Genomic DNA, 14,623 nt, shown 5'->3' on the forward strand with positions numbered 1-14,623 from the left:
GAAGGAATGGGAGTTAGGAGAGCATGTATGGGGAGAGTACATTAAATAAGACCGGTCTTGGGTTGGTAACTACTGAAACTACAAGATGGGGATTTAGGAATTTATAATACTATTTCCTCTACTTGAATATGTTTGGAAGTTTTCATAAAAAAAAAAAAAAAAAAACTGAGTGTTAAGAACTATTAAGTAAAACAAAACAGAAGTAGTCACTCCTGCAGTTTCCACTACTTCTGACCCATAAGCATAATTTCTCCAAACATAAAACAGATAAAGCCCAGGTTACTGAAACTGCAATGATACTCCTAACCTTTGTGAGCCTGGCAAGGTAAAACACTGAGGTTTCTTCACCTGGCTTTCTTCTCCCATCTGGCAAGGATGCACCAAGACCAGCTAACAGAAGGCTCTCCATATGGTTTGAACTGGATGACGAATGCTGGCATAAAGAATGCTTAAAAACATGAACACTCCTAGTCACTGCCAGTACTTCTCTAGAGGTCCTCTTTTGGAACAGAGGTGGCTTATTTGCAATGCAGACATTAATTATATCAAGAAACACTTCTGAAAAGGTTACTTGAGGTAGATGAGACTGGTTCCTGGGAAGGGGGGGAAACGTTACCTTCACAAAGCTGTTGACAGCCATGATGGCCATGTCTGGCTGACTCTTGGCGTAATTCATCAAATAGAGATAAACAAGTTTCTTTAATTCCAGGTTGTCAGTTTGCATACAGTTCACTACATCTGGAAACAGAGAACTGAGAAGACAGGAGAAAAGAGAAAAGGAAAATGAATAAGTGCTAGTGCCAAGCTACTGGATGGAACATGAAGAAATGGCCTTATTTACCCAAGTGATCTGACGCAAGGAAATACATCCCCACTGTGGTAACAACTAAGACTGAAATGAATTTCTAAAGAAACTATAGTCCTGGTCCCAAGAAGGTCTCTAAAAATAGATTTAAGAAACTTTTCATTATGAAAATTTTCTAACATACAAAAGTAGACAAAGCAGCATAACAAATATATCCATCACGCAGCTGCAAAGAAGTATTAATACACATCCAATTTTGTTTCATACATATCCTCAATCCATTCTCCCTTCCCCCACCCCTATTCCAACTAATTGCTCTGGATTTTTTTTTTTTTTTTTTAAAGTAGGCTCTACACCCTTCATGGAGCCCAACATGGGGCTTGAACTTACAACCCTGAGATCAACCTGAGCTAAGATCAAGACTGGACACTTAACTTGACTGAGCCACCCAGAGCTGCTACTCTGGATTATTCTTAGCTAAATCTTAAACATTATATAATTTCATACATATTTTAGGGCACATCTTTAGGGATTTTGTTTTAAAAAGCCACAATCTTTATCACACAAAAAAATTAAAAGTAATTCTATATATCAATTTATTGCAGGTTCAAAGCACTATGGTTGAGACAAACCATAAGTGACTCTTAATCTCACAAAACAAACTGAGGGTTGCTGGGGGGAGGGAGGTTGGGAGAAGGGGGTGGGATTATGGACATTGGGGAGGGTATGTGCTTTGGTGAGTGCTGTGAAGTGTGTAAACCTGGTGATTCACAGACCTGTACCCCTGGGGATAAAAATATATGTTTATAAAAAATTAAAAATTAAAAAAAAAGCACTATGGTTGCTATACTTTTAATGTTCATATTCTTCTATCCTTGGTCAGTGGGGACTTTTACTCAGCTATCTTCTGAGTCCCTGTGATGCAGTCCTACATTTTCACCAGTTTCCTCACTTTCTGGTAGGACACAATGCTCTACCTGGGATTACTTGGTACATTTCTAAACTCACAACTGAAACCAGTCATTTTTCTAAGAAGTCCTGATTCCTTTCTAGAATTTCATTCTTTATTCTTTTTTAAAAATTTCTTTACTCTTAACGTTACAAACTCAGACAAATGAAAATCTGAGTGTCCTCAAATAGAAAAGAGTTTACACTTTTCCCAAATTCAAGTCATTGCATGATTTACTACTCTCTTATAAAGCCAAAGGAGAGTAGCTTTAGTTTGGAATGGCTCCCAAACCACTAGTTTGGAAGGGTAGCATATTTGATTTTAAAGTATAAGCTGTATTTTTAAAGTACAGATTAACTGTATTTTATGAGAGTGTGGTAATTAACCTTCCCCCAAGGCTTTATCAAAGTACTATATAAATTTTAAATGCCTTTTTAAAAAATTTATTTGAGAGCGAGAACATGAGTGGGAGGAGCAGAGACAGAAGGAGAGAGAATCCCAAGCAGACTCCATGCTGAGTGCAAAGCCCTATATAGGGCTCGATCTCACAACCCTGAGATCATGACCTGAGCTGAAACCAAAAGTCAGATGCTTAACTGACTGTGCCACCCAGGCGCCCCTTAATTTTAAATACTTCTTAACATCTTACAAGTACAGAAAAATGTCAGAATATTTCTACAGGACAGAGAATGACTGAAATAACTAGTCACACAGTACAACTCCTGTACAGACACAATAAACACAAAGTTATTTACAAAAAGGAAGATGGGTTGCAAAGTCAAAGCATCTACCTTCTCTCCAATGAAACAGTCTCCTGAAAATCATTTAACCTAAATGTACATACCTAGTGTAGTTTCATGTACATGTAGATAATCAATAAACACTAATTAATACTCTCCCAAAATTAATGTTCTTTCCATTTCCTAGAATAACTCATGGACAAAACAACTGTAAAACTGCTAAAAAAAATGTGACATATTAACCAACAGTAAATTTAAGATCCTGAGTAATTTAATTCCAACAACCTACATAAGATCAAGAAGATCTCTATCAAGAATAAGTTCTAAAGGTAAAAACCAGGCATTTAGGTGGCTCAGTTGGTTAAGTGACTGCCTTCTGCTCAGGTCATGATCCTGGAGTCCTGGGATCGAATCCCACATCAGGCTTCCTGCTTGGCAGGGAGTCTGCTTCTCCCTCTGACCCTCCATCTTCCGTCTCAAATAAATAAATAAAATTTAAAGGTAAAAACCGTTAAGTACCAACTTATAAAGCTAGAAACCTGAACTTTCCAGTATGGTAGCCACTAGTCATATGTAGTTACTCACTGGCAATGTGGCTGGTCTGAACTAAGATCTGATGTATGTATGTAAGACACATATTGGGAACGCCTGGGCGGCCCAGTCAGTTGGACATTGGCCTTTGGCTCAGGTCATGATCCCAGGGTCCAGAGATAGAGCCCCGCAACGGGCTGCCTGCTCTGCAGAGAGCCTGCATCTGCCTGCTGCTCTGCCTACTTGTGCTCTGTCAAATAAATAAATAAAATCTTAAAGAAAAACAACAAAAACACATTGGATCTTCAGACTTAGTATGAAAAATATAATGTGGGGCACCTGGGTGCCTCAGTCAGCTGAGCATCTGCCGTCAGCTCAGGTCATGATTTCAGGGTCCTGGGATTGAGCCCAGGGTCCCTGCTTCCCCTCTCTTTGTAGCTCCCCCTGCTTGTGGGCTCTCTTGTCAAATAAATAAATAAAATTAAAAAAAAAAAAGAAAAGCATAATGTAAAATGCCTCATTAATAATTTTTATATTGATTTCATGATGAAATGGTACTTTGAATGTACTGTGTTAAGTAAAATATATTATTCATATTAATTTTACTTTTTTAATTTGGCTATCAGAAAATTTTAAATTATATATGCCCCATATTGTATTTCTATCAGACAGCACTGAACTTGAAATTACTTGCAGGGGAGACTGAAATATGATAACCTAAGAATACCTAATCTCTATTATTCTGCATCTTTGAGCTATCTAGGCACAGTACAAATTCCATCTCCTCCAAGAAGCGTTCTTCAACTGTTCCTATTTACATGGATCTCTCTTTCGAAGAACTCTTACTGTCTTTAATATACATACTCTGGTACCTATTACAAAACTATTATGTTATTATTCCCTAATTTTTCAAATTTTGGGTCTCTTCAACTAAGGCTGAGACATCTATTACCCTTTTTAAATTATGACACGTGGAATAGCATAAGCACAAATTATTAGCAATTAACAGATTAACAAGTAGTGTTTACCAAGCATACAAAAGGAAACTCAAAGAGGTTTCACTTTTGTAGGATACATGAATAACCTTGGTGAGAACACAAATGACTTTTACCAGTTTACCAGTTATGTTGACTTTTACCAGTTCATCAGTACCGATGCTCTCAATCTAGATTTAATACTTGGCAAAAATAGCCCATCAGTGACTAGATCGATCCTGGACAGGAAAACCATAGCCTGTGCACAAAATACAGCCCACCACTACTTTTGTATGAGCTGTAAGCTAAAAATGGTTTTCAAATGAACATTTAAAACTGATTTGAGCCTCTGCCTTCAGCTCAGTCATGATCTCAGGGTCCTGGGATCAGGCCCTGCATTGGACTCTCTGCTCAGCGGGGAGTCTGCTCCCCCACCCCCACCTGCCTGCTTCTCTGCCTACTAGTGACCTCTATCAAATAAATAAATAAAATCTTAAAAAAAAAAAAAAAAGAACCAAATGCTAACAAACTAAACTCCAATATCTGAGTCATTAATTGCCACCGTTTCCACCTGGGCCCCTGGTCTGGTTGGGGGAACTGCTCTCACCCTCCAGGTCTCAGGAAACCCTTTACACTAAAAATTCTTGAGATCCCCAGAGAGTTTTTGCTCCTGTGGGTTATACCTACTGATATTTTATGCTATCAGGAATTAAAACAGAAATACTTTAAAAAACACTGATCCATTTAAAATAATAAATGTATTTCATATTAACAAATATTTTAAAGTAAAAATTTTGTATTTTTTAAAAATTAAGATGACAGTGTTCTATATTTTTGCAAATCTCTTTAATGTCTGGTTTAAGAAAAGACAGCTATCTGGGATCAAGCACCACATCGGGCTCTCTGCTCAGTAGGAAGCCTGCTTCCCCCTCTCTGCCTGTGTCTCTGCCTGCCTGTGATCGCTGTCTGTCAAATAAATAAATAAATAATAAAAATCTTAAAAAGAAAAGAAAAGACAGCTGGATCTCATATTCGTTCCTACATTCAACCTGTTGTAGAATACTGTTTGGACTAAAAAAAAAATGATACACATATGTTGGTGGAAAAGGGAGCAGTAATTTAACAGCTTTATCAGATTAACTGGATATACTTTGATTCACTGAAAAGCTAGACAAATGCTATATTTTTTTCTTTTTTCAGTCTGCAAATGATAGTTCTCTAAGAGTTAGTTGGAGGGACACCTAGATGGCTCAGTGGGTTAAGTGTCTGACTTTTGGTTTCAGCTCAGTTCTATGATCTTAGGGGTCATAGAATCCAGACCCTCATCAGGCTCTGGGCTCAGCAGGGAGTCTGCCTAAGATTCTCTCTCTCTCTCCCACTGCCCCTTTCCCACTTGCGTGTGCATGATCTTTCCCTATCTCTAAAATAAATAAATAAATCTTTTTTAAAAAGGTTAGTTGCAATGAGGAATCTGAAACCATATCGAGCTTTTAATATTTAATTGCATTAAAATGCATTCATTTATCAATTATTTTGACTGGATCTTTTACCCACACATAGTTTAGTGATACATGCAGTGGTCATTTCGGAAATACTGGCTGAGTTATGCAGATCTTCCCAATGAGACAAATTTCACCACATAAATTTGAATGTAAATAATACATTCACTAATTTCATTACCAAGCTCATTAGAAAAGTCTGTAAGTATTGGGAAGCTGTCAAGCTCATGTTGTGAGATACAAGTTTTCCAACAATCTAATTTTTACTTTAAAGCTCAAAATGTATCCAATGTCAAATTTTTTCTCTAGAAGTGACAGGTTCACTTTGTTCATTTTTGATAAAATGTCTCCCAAATACTGAAGCCTGATTAACTATAACCTATCAATCATTTTTTCACTAAAAAATGGGGTTCCCAATTCAAACAATTTTGCAAGTCAACCATCACTTTGCTATGCAGCAGAAGTGCTTTATGCATAATTCCTGCTTTATCACGTGGAATATTAAAATGACCTATAGTCAAGATTCAAAGCTTAATAAAATAAATTTTTTTTAAAGATTTTATTTATTTATTTGACAGACGGAGATCACAAGTAGGCAGAGAAGCAGGCAGAGAGAGGAGGAAGCAGGCTCCCTGCTGAGCAGAGAGCCCGACGTGGGGCTTGATCCCAGGACCCTGGGATCATGACCTGAGCCGAAGGCAGAGGCTTTAACCCACTGAGCCACCCAGGTGCCCCTTAAAAAATAAATTTTTAATGCTTCACGAAAAACAGTCATAAGTATAACTGCCTATTTCCCCTCCAAGTATATAGTGGTGACGAATACAATGACTACTGTCACAGTTTGGCACTGCTAACTTGATTCACACTAAGGTACCTGTAGTGCAAATGTCAGCACAGTAAAAAAGGCAAAAAATACCCAAGTATTATTATAAAGACAGCTTTGGGGCGCCTGGGTGGCTCAGTGGGTTAAGCCGCTGCCTTCGGCTCAGGTCATGATCTCAGGGTCCTGGGATCGAGTCCCGCGTCGGGCTCTCTGCTCAGCAGGGAGCCTGCTTCCCTCTCTCTCTCTGCCTGCCTCTCCATTTACTTGTGATTTCTCTCTGTCAAAAAAAAAAAAAAAAAATCTTAAAAAAAAAAAAAAAAAAGACAGCTTTGACCTCACAAATCCCCAGAAAAGGATCTTGTGAATCCTCAGGGGCCTGTGAATAATCTGTACCTATTTCCAAATGGTCTGGCTGAATTACAGGGGGGAAAAAAAAAAGACAAAATGGGCTTTGTTAACATTGATTTTCATCTTTAATTCAGCAACTGAATCTACAGTTGTAGAGTTAAGGACACTAGCTTGAGCCAATTAAAGAACGTATGAGCTTCTGCTTCTCAGTACACTTTTAGCATCTTCTCTAGAACTACTTCAACAGAAGACGTGTAACTGTGCCAGCTCTCAGGAGGTTTTAGGTTAGATCTCAATGCAACAAAATCAAACTGGTTTCATTCTTCAAAAAAACTTGTCACAAAGTTAATGTAAAAGCAAACACTTCCTCATGATCTTTCAGTGGGACAAACCCATTTTTATAGATTCTATGATTACAACAGTTAAACAAAAAGCAGTAGAAGCCATAAAATAGGGTATGGGTGTAAAGTGACCAACAGCAGGAGTGATTACCCTTACCTAACGTCCTTTCCCACAGTCATGGCAGCAATCACTTTCTTCACAGCCTCCTTCCTCTTTTCTTTCTTTTCATTATTGAGTTCAGCCTTTAATTCAAAGATTTCTCCTACAAAAGAAGAGAGCAAACTGGTGAGATCTCAGGACCAGAAAACTAGACCGAAACACTACACTCTAATACATAACATGACCACTGACCAGAGGCAGGGTAGCAATTGAAGAAGAAGAATTTAAAAACTATAGGATAGGTACAATTCAAGTCCACAGACTATTAATTGACCCACTGACAACCATACCATCTTTGAGATTATGGCCAGAGAAGAACGTAAAATCCAGATCTTGGGAAGTATATGGGTGGGGAAAAAACAAATCTCATGATATCCTACTACGATAGGGAGAGAACAGCATCTGATTGACGAAGATCTTCCATCAGAATTTCAAGGTCCCAAGGAAAAAAGAAATGTAGGCACGAAACGGGTTCACAAATCTGTTTTCAAACCAAAGAGATTCCAGATATCTGCTCATTCACCCACCGATAAAGTACTGAGGTTCAAAGATCACAGAGTGAGTTAGTGACAGAGCTGCTCTTAGAACTGTGCCTCCTGACTGCTGAATCCAGAGGTTTCCAACTAAATATTACCTGGGAGGTATTTAGAGAATAACAATGCTCAGGTTCTATCAGCATGTCAAGAAGAGCTCTCACATTCATTTTTTTTTTTTTTTAAGATCTTATTTATTTATTTGACAGAGAGAGACACAGTAAGAGAGGGAACACAAGCAGGGAGAGTGGGTAAGGGAAAAGCAGACTCCCTGCAGAGCAGGAAGCCCGACACAAGGCTTGATCACAGGACTCTGGGATCATTACCTGAGCCAAAGGCAGATGCTTAACAACTGAGCCACCCCGGTGCCCCGTTCATATTTTTTAAAGTTCCTCCATGTGATTCTAATGCACAACCAGGGCTGAGAATCCCTGCTCTAATTAGCACTTTAAGGCTTCAAGGTCCCATCCTATCCAACTGGTCTGATGGAAATAATAAAATTGAAGCTTCAAGAATGGTACAGGGAGGGGCGCCTGGGTGGCTCTGTGGCTTAAAGCCTCTGCCTTCGGCTCAGGTCATGATCCCAGGGTCCTGGGATCGAGCCCCACATTGGGCTCTTTGCTCAGCAGGGAGCCTGCTTGCCTTTCTCTCTCTCTGCCTGCTTGTGATCTCTAATAAATAAATAAAATCTTTAAAAAAAAAAATTGAAGCTTCAAGAATGGTACAGGGAGGGACACCTGGGTGGCTCAGTGGGTTAAGCCTCTGCCTTCAGCTCAGGTCATGGTCCCAGGGTCCTGGGATCAAGCCCCGCATCAGGCTCTCTGCTCAGAGGGGAGCCTGCCTTCCCCTCTCTCTCTGCCTGCCTCTCTATTTATGATCTCTGTCAAATAAATAAATAAAATCTTAAAAAAAAAAAAAAAAATTGTACAAACCAGACTTTTTTTTTTTTTAAGATTTTATTTATTTATTTGACAGACAGAGATCACAAGTAGGCAGAGAGAAAGGAGGAAGCAGGCTCCCTGCTGAGCAGGGAGCCAGATGCGGGGCTCGATCCCAGGACCATGGGATCACGACTAGAGCCTAAGGCAGAGGCTTTAAGCCACTGAGCCACCCAGGCGCCCCACCAGAGTCATTTTTAAAGGCACAATCTTGAAGGAGTGCTCAGGTTCTGCACAGAGAAATGCCAGGGCTGTCATGGTAATAAACCTCAACTGGTTTTAAAAGAAAAAACAAAAGACACCACTGTGTCTGTGAAAAAGCAGTCGGCTACTCCCAGTTCAACCTTCCCTCTATAGCCTTCAGCTCTTCGACAATAGTGCCTCATTTTCTGCCATGTTTATATGACTGTGCTTGATGTTCATTTTAACGAGATCTCATTCACCACTATAGAAACAGTGGGGACAGCAAACTCCGTGATCCGCTAAAGCCTTAGGATGGGAAGGATGAAACTGGTAAGAAACACAGAAGCTGAGCACTAAAAAAGCTTGTTACGTCAATATCCAGTACCAGCAAGGCAAACAAAGTTACAAAAATCGGTTTTATTTTAATCAACAAATGCAAAAATAGTACAGCCCCAAAGGCTGGTCCTTTTAGAGTCATTCTCCTCTCCACCAAGTCCTCTGCTGCCAAATCCAGTTCTTAGGGTTCCCATCATTTACTTCTAGGAACGGTAAAGGACAAGCAGCAGGGTTTCAGAAGTCTGCACTGTGAAAAGCAGCAGAAGCTGAAGAATCAAAACAGGATGTAACTGAAACTATTCCAATTCTAGCATAAACAAAGAATATGTTCCAGTGGCAGTTCTGGTGGGTGTTGCAGGAAGTAAAAGGAACAGAGTCTATCCATTTTTTAAAATGTGGTATTTACCCACCAGTGATGCAATCTGTAGGTCTTAAACTTTTACAGATCACTGAATTTAAAAAGGTTACCAGGATTCATTACAAGAGAAGGTTTGAAGAGTTAGGTAAGGGTTTTTTAAAATTTAATTAAATATTTATTCATTTATTTTAGAGAGAGAGGGAGAGAGAGAGGAAGAGGGAGAAAATCTCAAGCAGATACCCCGCTGAGGGTGGGGCCTGTTGTGGGGCTCAATCCTACCACCCCAGGATCGTGACCTGAGCCAAAACCAAGACTCAGATATTTAACTAACTGAGCCATCCAGGTGTCCCAAGTTAGGTGAGTTTTTAAATGACATCTTTTTATGTCAATATAAACAATATCTTGGTCATCAAAGCATACGAAATGTCAACAATAAATAGCATTTCAGAATGTCAGAAAAAAAGCTGAAAATGAGCGACAATGGTTAATGGTTTTTGTGAAGTGTGACTAATCAAGATAGAGAAGTTGGGTGGGAGCCACGAAGCCATGAATTGAGACATGGTATAGAGAAAGCATGACTCACACACAGGAGACACTCAATAAACATTTTCTGAATAAATAAACAGAATGAATAAGTCAAGGGAGATGGACTTTGTGGTTTTTGTTTTTGTTTTTTTCTTTTAAAGATTTTTATCTATTTATTTGAGAGAGAGAGTGAGAGCAAGAGAGATCACAGAGGGAAAGGGAGAAGCAGACTGCTCCCTGAGAAGGCAGCAGGATGTGGGGCTCTAACCCGGGACCCTGAAATCATGACTTGAACTGAAGGCAGACAGCAACCAACTAAGCCATCCAGATGCTCCAAAGCTGGTCTGTTTTTAAAGGGAGGGTCATCTACAGCATTAGAAAGGAGCTGTTATTTGGAAACTATTTTACAAAAGATGAGGAGGCTGGACTTTCCCAGGAAGAATCCCTAATTCCTAGCCGCATAGCTGTATGTAAAAAACAGTATATTTCATATACACACACATACACACACACTCTTAGAGATTTTACTTTATATATATATATACACACACACACACACACATACACACACACACTTTAAAGATTTTATTTGAGAGAGAGAGGATGCATGCCCATGCACATAGGGAAGGAGGAGAGGGAGAGAATCCTCAAGCAGACTCCATGCTGAGTGCAGAGCCCAACACTGGGCTTGATCTCATGACCCCAAGATCATGACCTGAGCCAAAATCAAGAGTCATACACTCAACAGACTGAGCCACCTAGACACCCCGTAAAGCAGTATTATATTTCTGATTACAAAGGTTAATAAATTCAAAGCTGTTTTCAAGTAATCCACAGACTATGACCTAAAAATCATGGAACTGACTCTAGAGGTTCCCTTTTTTTTTTTTTAAACATTTAATTTATTTATTTGACAGAGAGAGAGAGCACAAGCAGGGAGAGAAGCAGGCTCCCTGATGAGCAGGGAGCCAGATGTGGGGCTCGATCCCAGGACCTTGGGACCATGACCTGAGCCAAAGGCAGATGCTTAAGGACTGAGCTACCCAGGCATCCTAGAGGTTCCCTGTCTTAAGTACAAAGAATTTATTTAGACAACACCCAAAGAATGAGGTAAATCTATATATGGAGGGATATGAAAATACCAAGTTTCTATGTACTGTTGCATGACCTCTTTTTGTTAAAGATAAAAAACTGCTTAATCATATGGATTAATACTTTCATTTATATGCATAGAAAAAAACTAAGGATACACCTGAGTTCACCTCAGGAACTGGAATAAGGAGAAAGAGAATTGCATTTTTATTTTTTACGTGACCTATATTGCTTTAATAGTACTGTTCGTTATAAAATATTTCCAAGTAAAAAAAAAGAGAATGAATGTGCTGCTGCTGCTGCTTCTGCCTTCCTCAGATCTACCAATCTTCAATGGATCCAAATTGGATTTCATCCTCTTACCAGAATAGAACCTTCAACTCAAAATCATGTGTATCATAGCCCTATCTTTACAAACCTATCCTTTAATAATTTATTCAAATACCCAGTTCTATATAAACAATAGATCCCCAATGAGACTGTCCACAATATGCATGTCTGAAGAGGTCAGGAACATTCTAGGGGGAACAATTTGACACTATAACTTTTGAAGAACTCAAACTCAAAGAACTCAAAAGTTCTTTGATCAAGTTTTTGTACTTACCTTTTTTATTGGTTGTGAAGTACTTGGAGTCAGTCATGGTTTTGGATCTTTAATGTGCACCTATAACAAGAGAAGAAAAAATGATTTATCCAATTTAGTGATGTCCAGCAAGGCACTGATTAATTTTAATAACATTTATAAGAATTTCTATACTCAGGGGCACCTGGGTGGCTCAGTGCGTTAAAGCCTCTGCCTTCGTGATCAAGTCGTGATCCCAGGATCTTGGGATTGAGGCTCTGCTCAGCAGGGAGCCTGCTTCCCCCCCCATTCTATGTGCCTGCTTTTCTGCCTACTTGGGATCTCTTGTCTGTGAAATAAATAAATAAAATCTTAAAAAAAAAAAAAAGAATTTCTATACTCAAAAATGGGTATTTTCTTCCTTACCACCATTACTGGTGATTCAAGACATGCAAAAATAATTAGGGATGTTAACTCTTGCCTCAAGGAACTATCTGGGGCAAAATCCATAGGCTAAATGGCATGAATTGATAATCTATTATGGCCTTGTGATTTTATGCATAATTATCTCCTCCAAGCCTCCAAGACCTAAAGCTAGACCTTTCTGCAAATACATCTTCAATTAGGCACTCAAATATTAAGAAAAAGTTTGTTTTGAAAGATCTCCCCATTACTTTCCATTAAGGAAAATCTTATTTACTCCCTACCTCAAGATGGAGTCATTCCAAAGCACATATCCTGAAGCAATAGTAAGGTTGAAAGAGAAAACTGTGCCAACCTATTCACCATTACATGAATCTCTTGAAAAAAGGAATCTCAGAATAAAAAGCCTACATTAATAGGACAATATTCTTTCACAACAAATCTCTAGAGGCAAATATGCCTCACACGTGGATTTCTTAATTATAGTTTTCATATTTCCAACTATCTATACTTAGCCCAAAAGTATTCCCAAATAATAAATAATGTCAATTTACAGCTAAAACCAAGGCAAAAAAAAAAAAAAGAGATAAGATATTTATTCAGTCACACTGCATACAAAAAAGAATCAGAAGGTGTTAAAACTCAAAAGATCATGGATCCCAGCCTCAAGTTAATGCTTCAAGTTAAATGGAAAATTAATCCAACTGACACATGGTTCTACTAGTGAAACAAAAGGGCATGGACTGGCCACATTTCTCCCCCTAATAATGAGACAATGTTTTCTGATTTAAGAAACTTTTAAGACTTTGTCCTAGGTAGTTGATATCTTTAACTTTATTTAAATTTCCATGTAGTAATATTCCTTCCGCACTCAAAAATGTGTATCTTCTTCCTTACCATCCTCATTAACAATGCTTATTACCAAATTTAGGACTGATGCCTGGCACCTGCTCATTATTGTCAAGCCAAAACAACATGAGTGATACCACATTTGGCAAACAATAGTAAATATGGATCAGAGAGAAAAGACCCAAGCAATAAACAAATCAACGTAATTAAGGAAAATAAAAAAGAGCCAAATAAACATGAAATAATGAAAAAAGCCTGGCTCAAATCTGATCTCTACATTGTGCTACTTGGATAGCCTAAGGGAAATTAAACTCAGCTGAGCTCTTTCCAAGTAGCTTCTATTTACAGTCCTGATCCTTATGCAAGAGTGCTTTAGGTTGTACCAGAATTTCCCTGAATTACCTTCTATGTGAGCTAGAACGCACAAATATTATAGAATACAGAAATTCCCATTTTGATATAATTAAAAATTAACCTGTGACAGAGGCTTGCTTTTTACAATATTTTCATAATGCCTTCCTAGCAAAAATTCAAAGAATGTTATAATTATTTAATCCATTCACCATGTACACTAAATGTGAAATGGACAAATTGAAGAAAGGAGTATAAGATGTATAAGATGTATAAGATCTGAAATAAATCTGAAGTTATTATGTAAGAACTTACACATACAAAGAGAGAAATCGCTATACAGAAATGATTTCTAGAACCTGAGAGCCAGAGCTCAAGGCCAATATGGTCTGTCTAGGATGTTATTATGCCATCTTAAGTCCAAAAGAATCCTCAAAACTTAAAACTTACTTAGGATTTAAAAACATAATCTGGGGGTGCCTAGGTGGCTCAATCATTAAGCCTCTGTCTTTGGCTCAGGTCACCATCCTGGGATGGAGCCCCACGTTGGGCTTCCTGCTCTGTGGGAAGCTTGCTTCTCCCTCTCCCACTCCCCCCGCCTGTGTTCCCTCTCTGGCTGTCTCTCTCTGCCAAATAAATAAAAATCTTTAAAAATAAATAATTACATACATACACACACAATCTGGATGTTATTTTTCACGGTTTCTTTGAAAAAAGGCACAAAAATTGTTCTGTTTTCTAAAGATCTCATAAACATATGCACATATTAAATTCTTAACAAGAATTTTAACCACAGTTTGTTAATGATAAAGTTAACCTAGTCTTAAATTCTGCCTTTACGGGGCACCTGGGTGGCTCAGTGTTAAGGTTAAAGTCTCTGCCTTGGGCTCGGGTCATGATCCCAGGGTCCTGGGATGGAGCCCCACATTGGGTTCTCTGCTCAGCAGGGAGCCTGCTTCCCCTCTCTCTCTGCCTGCCTCTCTTCCTACTTGTGATCTCTGTCTGTCAAATAAATAAATAAAATCTTAAAGCTCTGCTGGCACCATTTAGAAAAAAGAAATTCTGCCTTTAGTAGTGACCCACACATTTCACTACCTCCCTTAAATTTCATTGTCAAGGAATATATTTCTGTCCTATTCACTGGGAGCACTGTGTTCCTAACTAAGGAACAATGTACCCACCCACAAAATTTCAGGGAAGAGAGACAAGTCATCTTAGCTCCTAAAATAAGAATCTCTGCTCTTAAAGAAAGGGAGAAACCGGGCACCTGGGTGGCTCAGTGGGTTAAGCCGCTGCCTTTGGC

At 38.7% G+C, this 14,623-nt stretch overlaps 1 protein-coding gene across 2 annotated transcripts in view; it reads right to left on the minus strand.

Annotated features, from left to right (window-relative positions):
- AP2B1 (adaptor related protein complex 2 subunit beta 1) overlaps positions 1–14,623 on the minus strand; it is a 127,722-nt gene that overhangs the window by 109,062 nt on the left and 4,037 nt on the right. For both annotated transcript variants that reach the window (XM_059380553.1, XM_059380552.1), the window contains exons 2-4: positions 11,740–11,799; positions 7,168–7,273; positions 617–752 (exon numbers count right to left, since the gene is read on the minus strand). In XM_059380553.1, the coding sequence (XP_059236536.1) occupies positions 617–752; positions 7,168–7,273; positions 11,740–11,776 (279 nt within the window). In that variant the 5' untranslated portion in view covers positions 11,777–11,799. The remainder of the gene's footprint in view (positions 1–616; positions 753–7,167; positions 7,274–11,739; positions 11,800–14,623) is intronic.

This window comes from Mustela nigripes, chromosome 16 (assembly GCF_022355385.1).
Source record: "Mustela nigripes isolate SB6536 chromosome 16, MUSNIG.SB6536, whole genome shotgun sequence".
Lineage (NCBI taxonomy): Eukaryota > Metazoa > Chordata > Mammalia > Carnivora > Mustelidae > Mustela > Mustela nigripes.